The sequence below is a fragment of the Rattus norvegicus genome, chromosome 1, assembly GCF_036323735.1.
Source record: "Rattus norvegicus strain BN/NHsdMcwi chromosome 1, GRCr8, whole genome shotgun sequence".
Classification (NCBI taxonomy): domain Eukaryota; kingdom Metazoa; phylum Chordata; class Mammalia; order Rodentia; family Muridae; genus Rattus; species Rattus norvegicus.
The window spans coordinates 267324977-267340590 of NC_086019.1; the positions used below are offsets into that span (position 1 = coordinate 267324977).

A 15614-nucleotide genomic window follows, 5' to 3' on the forward strand; every position below is an offset into this window, starting at 1 on the left:
CTCTGATATGCCTTTATCTCTGAAAGGAAATGCGCTTTTTACTGGTGACAGAGTTTTTCAAAATTTAATTTGTATGTTGCCTATCTATGAGTTCTTGCTGAAAGCTGCCCTTGTTAGCACAGGGCTCCTGTTTCCTCTCTGGTCCTCTGGAGCTAATTACAGCTGCAGTATACTGCAGGGATAATCAACAGCCTCCTATGGTGGATCACATCCAACCAGACCTTTATGCAATTAGTCCAGTGAAGATACATGCATATACCTTAATTAAAGCAAAAGTAGGCTCACTAGGAGATATGCTCCCATTCATGACTGGCATTCTGTTTCGGCACATCGAATATGTTTATTCAATGTATGAGTCTTCATGGAACTTCCCACTGACCAGGTACACTTGGATGTTGGATGCATTCCCCTCGAAAACATTGTGAAGGGAAGAAAGGTGGCTATTGAGTATTTTACATGGGTATTCATTAACATTTCGATATAAATGTACTTCAGACACCAAAGCGTCCCCTCCCGAGGTGAATCATTTTCTCCCAAGGCAAACCTCAAAGAGCAGGGAGGATATCAGGAGACTGTGTGCACCAGGGCTCCCTGCTCTGTGGGAGGGTGAGAAGCCAGTCATACTTTCAGGGCTCAATGGAGGAAAGATTCTCCTCTCCTTTGTTCAGTTTTCAGGAATGGGTGCCAGGACGAAACCATTTACAGATTCTGAACCTGAACATTGAAGAGGTCTTTAGATATACACCTAAGGGTCTGCCCAGGTCAGGAGGAGGGCTCCAGGAGATGGCGTGTGGCTAGTAAGCAAGATGTCTCGGCTTGAGACTCTCCCTCCTGTTCTGTGTATTTTGCCAACCGGTTCACCTTTCCAGACCCTGTGCTCCCACTCTAGATCCATAAACTGCCGTTCCTTTTGTGCGGGACAGTCTGTTATGAAGGTCACAGAGCAATGTACAGGAGACGCTTGATGACCTTGAATCCAAGCTGTTCTACGTTGTGGTCAGGAGCAAAGATGCTTCTATGTGCCCTGGCAGGGCTCAACTTTGAAAGAGAGGGCAGCACATCTTCATCCCATCCCTTGTGGCCAGCCAGTCCCAATCAAAGCTGTCTCTGCCAGGCAACATGGAAACCGGTGTCCTGGAGCTAGACCAACTGCCAGTTGTGGCATCAACAGTGGCACCCTTTATAAGAATTGAACCATTCCTTACACACAGGCAGCCTTGATTTCAAAACAGATAAAGACACCACGGGCAGGCTGCTCTGTTTCCTCCTGCCTGTCCACAGAAACAGGACGCAGCTTTCTCCTAAAGAACTGGGCTTCCTGGGGCCTGCTTTTGAGAGCCACATGCATGAAGTTGATGTTGGAGCTAGTGTTACCGATGAGAGGAAAGGGCTGCGTGTATTAAACCATCATTAAAACATGGGGTCAGCAACACTGCTTTCAAAACATAGAAAGCTAATAGTTGGGAAGCTAACGGTAAGCTAATAGTTGGTGATGTTTGTTCTATATGTGACCTCGTAAGTGAACGAAGCAGTAAGAAGTGTAAGAAGAGTTGATTTTCAGCTACATTCAGCTTCTCACTCAAGCAAAGCTCAGGAGAGTGCCCATCAACAATCCGGGAGCTGTGCCAGGGCCACACCCACCCTCCTCTACTGGGCTAAAGGACCGGTTACATTTGGAGGTGACCAAGGAATTTGTGGTTGTTGTTGTTGGGGGATCACAGAACAGTCTGTAAATACATAAACACTCTGTGGAGACCATACACGGAAAGGTGAACATTACTACAAGGTAGAGTCTGCCAAGTCCACTCTTGAGGCCAACCTCCACTTGTCATTCACACTAGGCTGCGGGCCTGTCTTCAGAAGGCAATGCTGCTGAGTAAGACATGGAAGAATCTTTATCAATAGTATCTCCTGTTCCTAACCAGTAGAGAGAACAGGGTTCAAGCTGTTAAAATTACCATCATCATCACCACTACCATCCTCACCATCAAACACATGATAAGCCCAGCTTGCTTTACATGGTGCAAATGGTCCCCTTAAGCCGCACCACGCCCCAGAGCCTTATGGGTTTGGAATTAGCCCTGTAGCAGTTCTTCAACAGAAGCCCCTGAGGGCCACAAGCTTTCTTAAAAACAAGGAAAGAGTTCCAGTTGGGTGAAACTGCTTCTCAACGGAGCTTTTAAAACTGGATTTTCAGATATACAAGAGGACAGGGACAGAATACTTGGTTCTCTTTTGTCTTTTCATACTGTTTTCCCGGATGCAGCTACGACGTTTCTGCCAACGATACAGATAACAGGGCAGCAAGGGCGGTGAGCATCAGCACCGGCAGTGAGCTCAGACTGCAGCTGGGAGGAGCAGCCATTGATTTTGTGGTTATGTGGCTGGAGGCACCAGCGAGACCATCCTTTCCGAAATCACTCTGTAAAAAAGAATGTTTCATTATCAGCCACAGCACGTGCCCACTCCCTCATGCTGGATTTTTACACATGCTCTCTAAGTCCCACTTCCCCTCTCCCTAATGGCCAGCCCCCTCCCGAGTGTTAACCGCTGAGATTAAACTGGCTAACTTTTAGTTTTATGGGACTGGACCATGAACTTTGGTAAGACGTGGATCCTTTGAATCAACTGCTAGCCAATGTTTGCTGCTTCATCCATCATATGTTCTTTCTGATGGGAAATGTTTAAAACCCGGGGGTGGGGTGTTGTCACTGTTTTTATGTCTTTTTCTAGACCACCTAACAGTTCTGACCTCTTGGCTTCTTTCTGACAAGGACGGCATGAAGAACTGCCTGGGGAGGGGGAGCACGTGGAGAGACAGATGGATCAGAATGAATGTCAGGGACAGACTGTTGCCAGAGCCCTTTTCTGAATCCCTAACCAACCCACCAGAGGTTTCACAGAATCTCAGAGTCTCCTAGCACGGAACAATGGGCTTAGAGCTGAGGCCGACGTTCTGGTAAAGATCACAGCTGTACGTTTAGTTCTAACTTTGCCGTGAATCTTCTTAATTCTGCACTCTCCTCCGAAGGCAAGTCAATGCGGAGTCTGATGAGGTGTTTTCTGGACCCAGGACCTTATCGGCCTTCAAATATTATGTGTTATATTACCCACTTCCAAAGTCTACATCTCTATAAAGCAACACAAAGAGAGATGTCACTTACATCAGAAAGACAGAGGTGTGTGCTACCCGACACATTGGATTTCAGCTTCTGAGCCTGGAGAGAGACAAAGGAGGGAAAAAAGCACTCAGACATAATAGGGAAGAGTAATTAATTGTGATCCATTAATCAACAGTCTAGGGCAGGGCCAGATGATAAATATAGGAGCCACGACTGTGAGCCCCATCCGTAATTTACAACGTTCAAGTGCCTGCCTGATAAAGAGGTAGCAGGTAAGGTTAATTTTAATTATATATTTTATTTAACCAACTGTATTATCATTTGAACGTGGAATCAATATAAGAAATTAATGAGATATTTGGCATTCTTTCTTCTCGGGTCTTCAAAATACACTCTCTGACCCTGCGTGTCTCTGTTCAGGGATGCCCTAATTCAGAGCTCAGCAGCTACCTGTCAGTGGTAAGCTGTCTCAGGGATTGCACAGGCAGAGCCGGGACACTGAAGGAGCAGCTTTGAAGTGGTGACTCATTTATCTTTCTGGGTGTTAATTTGGGGAAAGTGCTACTTTAAAACATCACAACAGACACGCCTGCATATTTGTAACAGAGAATCCTGGAAACCTCTTCCTTTGCTGATTTGCCAACTCCCTGCCCCAGTCAACAAACAGCAAGGAGCTCTTACTGTTTCTCCCCTGAGCGGCACTGGGGTGGGGGGAGAAAAACCAGAAAGAATTCGGTCTCTGGGCTCATGAGGCTCCTTGTTTCCTGGCCAACAATTCCATGGTTGGAGTCAGAGCACAGTGAGGGACTCTGGATGGATACCCTCCAGGAAGCACATAACCCTACAGACCCTGTGGTAGTTTGAGTAAGAATGCCCCCCCCCCATAGTCTCATGTCTTTGAATGTTTGGTTCCTAGATGGTGAACTGTTTTAGGAAAGATTAGGCAGTATAGCCTTGTTGGAGAAGGTGCGACAGTAGAGGTGGGCTTTGAGGTTTCAAAAGCCCATACCAGACCTCCTTGTCTGTCTGTCTCTGTCTGTGTCTCTTTGTCTGTCTCTGTGTCTGTTCTCTCTCTCTCTCTCTCTCTCTCTCTCTCTCTGTGTGTGTGTGTGTGTGTGTGTCTGTCTGTCTCTCTGTCTCTGTCTGTCTCTGTGTCTCTGCCTGCAGATCAGGATGTGAAGTTTTCAGCCACCATGGTCCCTGCCATGATGGTCATAGACTAACTTTCTCAAACTGTAACCAAGTCCCCAAGTAAATGCTTCCTTTCATTAAGTTGCTTTGGTCATGTTGGCTCTTCACAGCCATAGGACAGCAACTAAGAGACCCCAAAATTCAAAAACTGACTTCAATATAGTTGCTAGAAGCTTGGCAGTGAAGGCCTTAAATTCTTTTCTTCTTAGCTGGACCAACTCGCCCACTGGGCTTTCACCTGAGGATTCAGTGGAAGGGGCGTTTCCACTACTCAGACAACTGCAATGAACAGACCTTGTAAACTACCCAGTCAGTACGACACTCGTTTTACAAACATGGACAATTTAAGCCCAGAGAAATCAAATGGCCCAGGTGTTCATAAGCCAGGATGTAACCAAGACTCTGCGGTTCTAAAAAAGTATGCTCTTTCAAGTCTTTCTTCAGTCTCTGCCCTCCCCAAAATCCACAAAATCCATGACACCCATCCTCAACCCCAACAACAGCAGCCTTTGACACCCATGGGGAGCTTGTCTGTCAGGAAGGCAAACCCTGGTGAAGAGTCAGCACCTTTGAAATGAAGAGTACCTGAGCAGCCAGCTCCGAGGGCATGACATTAGCACACTGCCCGTATACTGTGAACCGCCATGACTCATGGAAGATGCGCAAGGCTAAAACGACAGCAGGCTCACCCGAGGAGTAATTTGTTGACCATAATGCTGCTGGGAAAGCTTCATAATCTTTACCTATATTTGCATATGCCAGCAGTGAATACGAAATAGAAACCTTTAAACAGGCTTCAAGAACAAGACACTGTGAAGCATCCCCAGGCTGTTCAAAGGTCACTAAATGTTATGTATAAGAAGATCAGAGGGGAAATTGGAAGCGGAATTACACTTACTTGAAAGCCTACTTTTAATCTATAATAATAGGACGCCCGACCCACTGCTCTGCTACCTACGGAGACTGATGTGTAGAGGACCACGTTTTATTCCTAGTCAAGTTTGGAATTGTGCCCAGACACCCAAATGGGCCTGTAACATTCCCCTCTGCCTTTTCTTCACCAGACCATAAGATACAAAGACAAAATCTCCTCTGAGGGCCTATGCATAACTAATCCATTCACTGACTGGTTTGGGGATGCAGAAGGACCTGTGGGCTGTGATACAGTGTGGCCTTAAGCTTTTTCTGTAGTGTGGGCACAGTATAGCAGCAGCACCCCAGGGGACCACTGCAGTCCCCAAGAGCCTGCAGCTGGGTGCCTGCCCTCTCTCCCTGTCACCTGACAAGCACCAGTGAGCTTGGGATATGCTCAGCAAACTTGTCATCTACGGTTCTGTCACTGTATCCCTGTCACTGCGGAACCTGGGACAGCCTTAGAAGACGGCTCCCATGATTAAATAATTATGATGGGAATTCCAGTAGCTCACCAGAAAGGGCTGCATCTTCTTGGGTGTCCTTATGGTTTTCCATGCCCATCACTGAGGACCCACACTAAATAAAATGTGTCAACACACCCACACCTAAACCGCCAGCTATTGTCTTTACTCAGAGAATGGCTGCAGTGATGATATACTGGCTCTGGAAAAGACACTTAAGAGTATCCCCAAGGCTGTCCCACCTAGGGGCCCCTGTTCCCAAAATAGCATTCTATGTACCTCTCTAATGTTAGCCTGTAGCCTGGAGGACCATCCTGGTGGGCATAACTACACAAAATGCTGAATCCAAGTGAGAATATGCCGCCCAACTTAAGAGAGGTTTCCCATGGTAGCTTTCCCAGCACTGCACTAAGAGGCTTGGGTTTCCACAGGCCAAGGCAGGCCCATAAACCCTGCTTTCAGAAAACACTCAGCAGGTACTGACTGAGGATGTCACCAGGACTGTGAGCAGAGTGAACACGGAAGTCTTGCAGGATCTACCCAAACCCAGCAGGGGACACTGTAAGGTGTGTGGCCCTAAGGAGAAGGTGAAGGCAGATGGATCTTGGGCAATAAAATCACAAAGACTGCACCCAGACATGAGATGCTTTCAATCCCTCACTGATAAGATACAGGCCAAAGGGCCCATGCAGACCCTGGAATTAGCTACAGACCAAGGGTTGTCTAGAACCCAGGCCGCATGTGATTGGCAGGCAGAGGCGCAGAACGAGACTCACAGATGTGAACAGCGGTTGGATGCAAGGTTAGGCATCTTGTATTCAGCACGAGTCCCAGTGACCTCTGAGGATCAGAAAACATACACTGCAGACCCTGGGCCTCCGTAAGAAAATATGGGCCTTAAAGCCCATTCTACAAGCCCCAGAAACCGCTTAACTCTACGTGTTGATGATTTTCATCCTGAATGTTTTTTTTTTTTTAAAATCATTAAACAATCAGTCTTGCTAGTCAGCTGTGATGAATTCACATGTAAAATGGCAGGGTGTCCCCCATTCTAACGGCTGTTGAGTGGTTGTCTAGTAAGACTTACTTCATTTGCTGAAAACTGAGATGGAATGAAGGAAGTTAAAAGACACACACACACACACACACACACACACACACACCACAGACACACATACACACCACATGCATAGACCCATACATCACACACACAGATGCCCCCACACCACAGACACACAAAGAACCCCCACACACCACACACCACACACACATACACTACACAGACACGCACACACCACACACATAGACACACACACTCTACACACAGACACACAACCACACAGATGAACACAGCAAACACAGACACACACACCACAGAGACACACACATACTACCCAGACAGACACATATACCACCCAAATACACCAACACACACACACACACACACACACACACACACACACACACACACACCCCTCTACCTCCTGAGACTTGATAGAGAGTAAACTAAGATCAAAAGTGGAAAAGCAGCTTTCATCAGCAAAGTATAAACTGGTAAAGCCAAGGTCCGTAAAGAAAAGCTGACACAGGGTATGAGGGTCTGCTGTGGTCCCTTGCTACCTGATAACGAAGGGACGTACAGTCCCCTGACTTGGGGCTTAGGCAGCCCACACCTTCATGGACACTAATCTAGCACTCAGTGGCTCTAATATAGGCTACATCTCTAAAGATAGGGAGGGAAGAAAAGTCTATTCTGTTTTCATAACAGTTAATTTGAACGATTATTACAGTAGGCTGGAAAAAATTAATTATTTAATGACCTTTGTGGAAGTGCTTTTCCTATCAGTTAATCCCTGGTCCTGTGATTCGGGCGAAGACTCCTCCTGACTCTGCTTGGTGTAAAATGCCACCGTCTAGATGCAGCACCTTGAGGGTTTTCATCTCACGGGTTAAAAAAGGGTGAGTGGACGCTGGGAGAGTTTTCCCTACAGGCTAGAAATCGACAGACAGCCCAGGAACTTGCCCTTTAGAGTCTCCACAAGCTTTGTCCCTCAGCAGCTGTTACAAAATTGTCCCTGGCGGTAATCAACAAGTCCAGGCTTGTCACATAATAGAATTTCCAGGGCTCTGTAATTGGGAGGCCAGACCTCACCAGACCCTGGCACCAGAGGGTTAATAAATGCATTAGATGCTGTTAACCTCTGGTACCTGGAGGCAGAGAGGCCCTCTCTGCCTTTCACCCCAGCCATCAGCATTTGCAAAGTCAGTCTCGGTGCCAACAGCACTCCAGTGCACAGCACACGGGGCACACATGTAATTTATAGCTGGCGGCCGAGTCCCCACCTGCTTCTGCCCACAGTGGTCTCTGCAGGACTTGGGGGACAGCGCAGGTCTGTGAACAGCATGCCTGGCCTGTTTATGGAATCGGAGACTTAAAAGTGCGAGCGTGCAGAGCCTGGCCTTTGCTGCCCCAGGACTCCATCTCTGCAGAGAAGCCAGTGTTTAATCTCGGGTTTTTAGGCAGCTGTCAGCTAACAGGGCACAGAACATTTCTCTGCTCTCCTCCATGCAGGAGAAAAGCTGTCCGTTTGTTCTCTGCTCTAACTCCAGGAAATAAAACCAGAAGAAGCTCCCAATCCAATAGCCACAGACTGTCCAGGCTGCTGCAGCCAAACAGGCATAATTAATGTGCTCTGGTCCCTTTCTCCCCTGCTTTACTGATTAGAGAGATTTGCTATATTAGGAACCTGTTTGCCTAATGACAGAATACAAGCAATAAACAGAGAAGCACACAGGCTGTAAAACACAGTCAACTCTGCTCTCGATAAGTACCTGGCTGTATCTATCACACTTGTCAATACCAGCTCATTAGCACAGGAGCCTCTTCCGCAAGCATCCATTGGACTCTGGCTGGGGTGGGTGGGGGGCGCTTCGAGAGATCTTTCTGAAGGAGTGGAGATGTGAAAGTCCAAGTTCAAAAGTGCATGTTTGGCTTTCTCTTCCGAGACCAAATGGACGGAGAAGGGTGTGTGCCCAATCCCAAGAGGAACTGAAAAGGCTAACTTGCTACACAGGGCCCATTTCTCGGATGGTACTTGGATCACGGGCTCACCTGAAGGTGTGCATTTACGGTTAGCACTCATCACGTAACGAGTCTGCTGTGTACTTGGATCTGCATCTGCCCAAATGAACTTCTGCACGTAAAAAAGAACACGGAAGAAAAAGCAGCAGCCCGGGGGCGAGTCCCAGCTAAGTTGTGAGCTGTGACACTGCCTCTCAAGCCTTTCACACTCTGCGGCTTTTTGACTCTGCACTTTTCGGATTTTTTGCTTCTGACTTTCGGGAGAACTGGAGAGGTTTTTATTGCCAGCCTGGTCACAAGCAGTTGGCCAGCCTTTCTAACATCTCTCTCACTGTCCATTTTGAAACTCACCTCCCCTACAAACTTGGTCACAACTGCATGCAGCCACTGGTCCGAATAATTCACAGTAACGTTGGCTTTGCAAAACAAGTGAACACATAAATTAGGCCTGTTCAGAGCCTCTGGGCCTGGCCGTTTGTATTTCTGTATTTTGGGGCCAGCACTTAGCAGGGAAGGGACCCATTTCCTTCCAGTTCAGTTCTTTCAGGAAGGAAGGAAGGGACTGAGAAATGAGCCTGGTGGGCTGGGAGCCTCCTTTTAAAGGGTTAACTGTGGTCACACTTACCATTTCTACCACAGCGACTGCACAGTTCATCTCGGCCTTCTGTCCCAGAACACATTTCTGTGTCGCCTGAGCCTCAGGCAAAGGCTCTCATCCTAAGAGGCACTTACAAGGCCTGGGAAATGGCCCTCACTCAGTACTGGTTCCCAAAGACCCAGTACAGGCTCCTGAAGACCCAGGACAGCAGGCTCTGTCAGCTGAGCAAGCCTGGCCTGGCCATGAGGTTGGGTGCGGGAAGTCAATGGAGGCTTTTTTTTTTCTGACCTGGAGCAGGTCTGACTCAGACCCAGTGCACTGTGATGAGATGAGGCTTCCAATAATGAGTCTGGGTGACCTAAAAGGAAGTCAGACTTGTGTGGTGCACCACAGCCTTAAGGCTTGACACGAAAGCAAGGTCCGGAGGGTCTTAGGTTCCTACACCAGCCTAAGTCAGAGCTCACCTGTGCTCCTGCTACAACTGAAGCACAAACTCTCATCCTTGACCAGAGAGAAAAGGGAAGCTTACCTCATAACAGCTGTATCCAACTCAGTTAAAACCTAAGTGCTGGAGGGCTGTCTTCTCACTGAAGACCTGAGCTCTGCTTCCAGAACCAACACACAATGTAACTCAACCCTGGAAAATCTACCACCCTTCGTCTAGCCTCATAGGCACCTGTACTGAATAAGGACACTTTCTTTTTTTTTTATAAGACAAGCCCTACTGAAAAGAATTCTCCGGCTTCTGTTTCACACAAGTCACATTAACAAACCAACCCCCCATGGTTTAATTTTCTTTTTACTTTTTATTCATTTACTCTTTAAGAGCCAGGGTCTCGTGCAGCGCAAGGTGGCTTCAAACTTGCTCAGTAGTTGAGGATGATTTCGAACCCCTGGTCCTCCTGCCTCTAGCTCTCAAGGGCTGGGATTATGGGTGTGAGACACCATTCCTGGCTAACACCGAAATGAGGAGGGAACACAGGGCTTCCTCTGTGACAGGCAAACATTGTACCAACCCTACCAAACAAGCCACATCCCCAGGCTCCAGTTTTAGTTGCTTTAAAGTGGGGGGAGCGTTCGTTTGACATCCACAGAGGGACTAGACTGCCATTCCCTTTTTACACATCCTATCCCTTTTTGCAGGCTCTTTTAATTACCTTGTTCCTCGCTAACCCACAGGCAATATTTTATAAAGGAATCTGCTTTTTTATCATGCATTCAACTCAGTTCTTCTTAAATCAATTATTCCTTTGTGTGACTCTGTTCATATGCATGTTATTGAAATAAGTTACATAAACAGCATCCTCACTGAGCAGACACTCTCAGCTCAGAAGCTCTTGTTTCCACCAAGCAGGGCAAAGGGTGCTAGCTAGGGCTTGGGTCAGGAGAACAGGCTTGGAACATTCAGTGGCTTTGCGCATGGGTATACTTATGGAAGGGCAGGTTGGCTTCTGGGAGGGCTAAGTGAAAGTCAGTTAGGATGGATCCCACCATAGTTCGGACGTTGGTCCTTGATTGGTAACATATGGTAAAAGAAACACAGGTTGGGAAATGCGTGTGTGCATATGTGTGCATATGAGCTGTACTACATGTGTGCATCTGTGCGTGCATGTGCTTGACATTAGGCTAGATGCTTTCTATCTTAATTTTTTGCAATAGAGTCTCTCAAAGCACCTGAAAAACCACCAGTTTAGTGGTTCTGGCTGGTCAGGAAGTTCTGGAAATGGGCCAGTCTCCTCTCCCCCCTTCTCCAGCCCCCACTGCTGAGGTTAAGGAGACAAGCCACTGGCTTTTATATGAGTTGTTAGGGATCCAGGCTCTCATGCTGGGTGTCAAATACATTACCCACTGAGCCATCTCTCCAGCTTTATGAAGTTCTTTGAAAGTTGCTAGTCATGCTGCCTTTCTTTGTTCCCTGGACAGTCTTAGATTGAGACAAGGCATTGCAGTTAAGAATAGAACAATAGCAAAGGCAAACTCTGAGGCTAATTTGCCTTCCATGAACATTACATGAAAGAGAAGTGCTTCATGATCATCCTTAAGACTTTAAAAATGGATGCCATGAAAAAGACAGGAGACAGACATATATCCAGGAAGACATGTCAACACTCCCCATTAGCTGAGCCATCCCTCGGGCCTCTCCATCAGTCTCCTACACGTGAAAGGACGCTCAAAGCCCACTGCTGTAATTCAGCGCTAATGGCGTGATGGTGAGCAGCGTACAGACTGTGGCCTGAGGCTCCACGGGATGCATTGTTGGGCTTTCTTCTGGGTTTTAAAATTCCACAGGATCATCTGTTTTGCTTTTCCCCATGTTGGGGCAAACATGGGTTGCAAAACAAGACCACAGAACTGTGTGTTTCCATTCATGGTTAGCTTGCTTGATTAGTAAAATATTCAGACACAAAGCAATTATGAGCAGTGGTTTAGGAAATTACGCCCAATTAACAATGATGCTAAACAATGTGTGAAAGACATTTTGGTGCGGGGAAGGAGGGGGGCATCTGCTGGGGGTGGGAAGCTGTTCTTCAGTGCAAACATTCACAACAATGGTATAAGGCAAGAAGGAGGTTCTCGAACTAAGCGTCTACTTCTAAACATATGCAGTTGGAAGTGCAAATCCGTTAAGAGCAATGGAAAGATTCATTGCTACCCTCAATAGAAAGTGCATGCAGCCAGTCTCACCGGACATACACCCTCATCGAATCAGAGGATATTTATTGAGTCTCTCATTCTCTGGTGCATTTATGTGCAGCTGAGTGCAGACCCATAATGGTCTTATGACTTACGGTGCGAAGTAGGATTTTATATAAAAAAAATAATTAAAAAAAATCTGCCTCCAAACCATAGAGACACACAGTTCACTCACCCTCTGTTTAGAAGATGGTGCATGCTAAACAAATGGTAGATAAATAAGAAAATCTGATTTTAATGTTTTCAAATTATTGTACTTCAGCAGGGAAAAATATTCCAGATAATACGGGGAAACCAAGTAGCCCAAAATGAGGATGACTGTGATTGTTCCCACCGCTAAGAACCTCCCCCAAGAGTCCATCTGCACTTTACTAACTATCTGTTGTGGGTGGGTACCTCTGTTTTGTACGGATTGGACATGGGGGTCCAGAGAGGTTGTTTCTACAGCCTGGAGTGGCCACACGGAAATCTGAACACAATTTCTCGGACCTCAGCACCCTTGAATATTGGATCCAGGTCAGACCCTTGCCTGTTGGTTCAAATAATCCTTATGTGAAACCTTAGAAGTAGATCTTTCTTTCCTGCTGACCAATGAAGACATTACCCCAATAATGACTGGGGTCCCACAGCCAACAGGGACAGAGCTAACTCAGGCAGGGACAAAGCACAAAGGGGACCTCCCAATCCTGAGTCCAACTACCAGGAACAATGCCTGCAAACATGGCCGCTTGGAGAAGCCAAGGGTCAGGAGAGACTGAGCGGCTTTTGCTCTCTTAAGGGCCTATGGAGTAACTGCCTTGCATCATCTCTGAGGCTCCTGCTATTGAAGGGCAGACAGACGGACGACAATATCTGTCAGTGCCCAGTTTCCAAGTTTCCCCTCCAGATAGTGCCCTCCATAGCATGGCTCCTCTAGGACCTGAAATAAGAGAGGCAATAGAGAAGGAACGCAGAGGTTCAGAGCAGATTTCTCCACAGTGAGTCCCATGGTTCCAGCTCTGGGCAGCCTATTATTCAGGGAGGCACAGTTGGTTAGAAGTCCTAAGGATAAAAGGTCAGTAGGGAATTCAAGAAATTGGATTTATTTATAGTATGTGACCTAAGTGTGCTCAGAGGTATTCTCATAGGTTACCCGGAACAAGAGAGCATATTTATAGTCACGATAAGGCAGACATCCTACTGCTTTTTATTAAGCATGGTTATTACACAGCAATTGGGTTAAGCAATTGTCCAAGGCTGAATTACTGTCCTTCTGATGGGTTTGGCCACACTGCCCTCTAGACCACAGGCCCAGGTAGACTAATGGCTCTCTCCTGAATGGAGTTATGTGGGAGTTAGTCTTCAGATCCCATCTCGGTGTTTGAGATGAGTGGTTTTAAACAATGCTAAGGAGAAGACAGCAGTAAACATAAACAAGCGGCTCAACCCAAGGCCACATCTACAGAGAGCAGACCTGCTTCATAAAGCTCAATTCACTTTCCAGATGAATCTTGGTGTCCCATCTGCATGGGCTCCTCCCAGCTCCTAGTCAGCAGGGGGCCACTTAGGAGGCAAAAACAGTCATAGAAACCCCTCACTGGAGCTGGGAGATTCTGATCTGTTTTATTATCCCAACCCTCCTAGGCAGTGAGGTTCTCTAAACCCACAGGAGAGATGACAAACCCAAGATCAAGGAGATCAAAAGACTCTTTATCTTGGTCTGTAGGACACTCTGGTTCCATTGTGTAGCGCCCCCTTCAGCACCCTCTTCCCCAAGGATGACTCCAACAGGCCACCACCTCTTTGTCTTACAAAGCACCTTGGAGAGCGAACATCTCCCTACTGTTTGCAGGATCCTTTGCCTGGCCTCAGCACCCTAGCTGCTGTTACTTGGTTGCTTAAGAGAAATGAGCTTAAAATGTGTTACAGAGACGAAGAGATTGCTCAGTGGTTACAAGAGTACTTGCTGCTCTTCCAGAGGATCTGAACTGGATTCCAAAGCCTGCATGAAGTCTCATAACAATCTGTAAACTCTAGTACCAAAAGATCAAACCCCACAGGTCCTGCAAGCACACGGTGCACAGGCATACATGCAGGCAAAACACCCAATATAAAAGATTTGAGAGACCCCTTTCGGTCTTCAGGAAAATGAATGAAGGTGTTGCCTGAAGTGTCCACAGCCATCTAATGGGGTTCCATTATAAACCCAAACAGTAATTAATGATCTATTGCCCCAGATCTACTATCCCTTCTGGCAAGTACCATTTCTATGAAATAGACAGGGATCTGAACCAGAGGTTGTCAGTCCAAGAGCCACACAGCACTCATGGACACTGCTACTGAATTTCTGCACGGTGTTCCTCAAGCCCCCCTGCTGGTGGACCTGGCCTAGAGTTATTTATTGTATGAATGCTGGTTGTTCAATGACCTACCCGTGTCATGCTCTAAAAATATAGTAGCATACACTTCAGTTTCAATGACAAAATGAGATGGTGCCTCGTCCTGAATGCTATACTGTTAACATTTTTATAACTCATAATGATATCATATAATTAAATTATTATAATGTAAGGCTCCCACATTTGCCCCTCACTTTACAGAACAGTGAAGAACAAGCCACTCTCGAGTGTTAATAAGAGACTCTACTTAGGAAGCAGAGTTGAGACTCTGTGATCAAGGAGAAGTCTGTGAAAAGGGAAATACTTCTAAAGAGAGAAGCAATTTACTGCCTGCTCAGCTGAGGCTCTCTGGCCTGGCGGGTTCTCCTCCGCCTGTGCTCACTCAACAAATAGGTTTATTCTATTTGCAGGAGATTAGGGATAAAAGAGGGCAGAGAAAGAGAGAAATGGTAACCCAGAGTTACTGTACTATGTGTGCTTAATTGGGAAGGCACCTAGTTGAGAAAAATAGGCCTCCGTTGAAAAGGGGAATGGGACATCTGGGTTCATTAAAGGTGCGCAATAGATTCTGATAAAAGCTATTTTTCTAAGTCATTAAATTGGTTTTTAAGGATCTTTACATCCTCCTTCATTTGAACAATTATTAAACTATAAAATAGAATCGCACAATTGCAAAAACTGTAATCTGAAATTTTACAGCCAGCTATAAAATGCCGTATTATTAACTATACGGAAGATGCTGAAGCCCATTACAACTTTTTAAATGAATTACAAAAACCCCTTACTGCTGATGAAATAATCTTAAATTACGACATTATGTATTCTAACGATATGCTGAACCTAAACTTGCTACAATACAAACATGCCAATCACGAGGAAATCGTTACCTGAATTAAGTTTTTACAAGCCCACAATCTGATAACAGCTGCTGCCTAGAGGCAGCAGAACACCTGATCTGCAGGCTGGCTTGTCTTCTGTGGACAGCCTGTCGTCTGTGCAGGTGTGTCTTCCAGTGTCCATTCCAGGAACCAGAGCCTCAGAGTGGAAAGGCTCGCACAAGTGACACTTAGTAGGACCCCAGGGGTTGAGGCAAGGATTGTGATGCCCTTAATATCATCCCATAATGGAGGTCCATCCATCCTTCCTTCTTCCCTCCCTGCTCTCTGCCTCCTC

The 15614-nt window shown here is 46.5% G+C and overlaps 1 protein-coding gene across 8 annotated transcripts in view; it reads right to left on the bottom strand.

Annotated features, from left to right (window-relative positions):
* Window positions 1–320: 320 nt before the first annotated feature.
* Gfra1 (GDNF family receptor alpha 1) overlaps window positions 321–15614 on the bottom strand; it is a 231741-nt gene continuing 216447 nt past the window's right edge. For all 8 annotated transcript variants that reach the window (XM_039101768.2, XM_063281844.1, XM_063281839.1 and 5 more), the window contains 2 exons: window positions 3165–3218; window positions 321–2422 (listed from right to left, as the gene is read on the bottom strand). In XM_039101768.2, the coding sequence (XP_038957696.1) occupies window positions 2267–2422; window positions 3165–3218 (210 nt within the window). In that variant the 3' untranslated portion in view covers window positions 321–2266. The remainder of the gene's footprint in view (window positions 2423–3164; window positions 3219–15614) is intronic.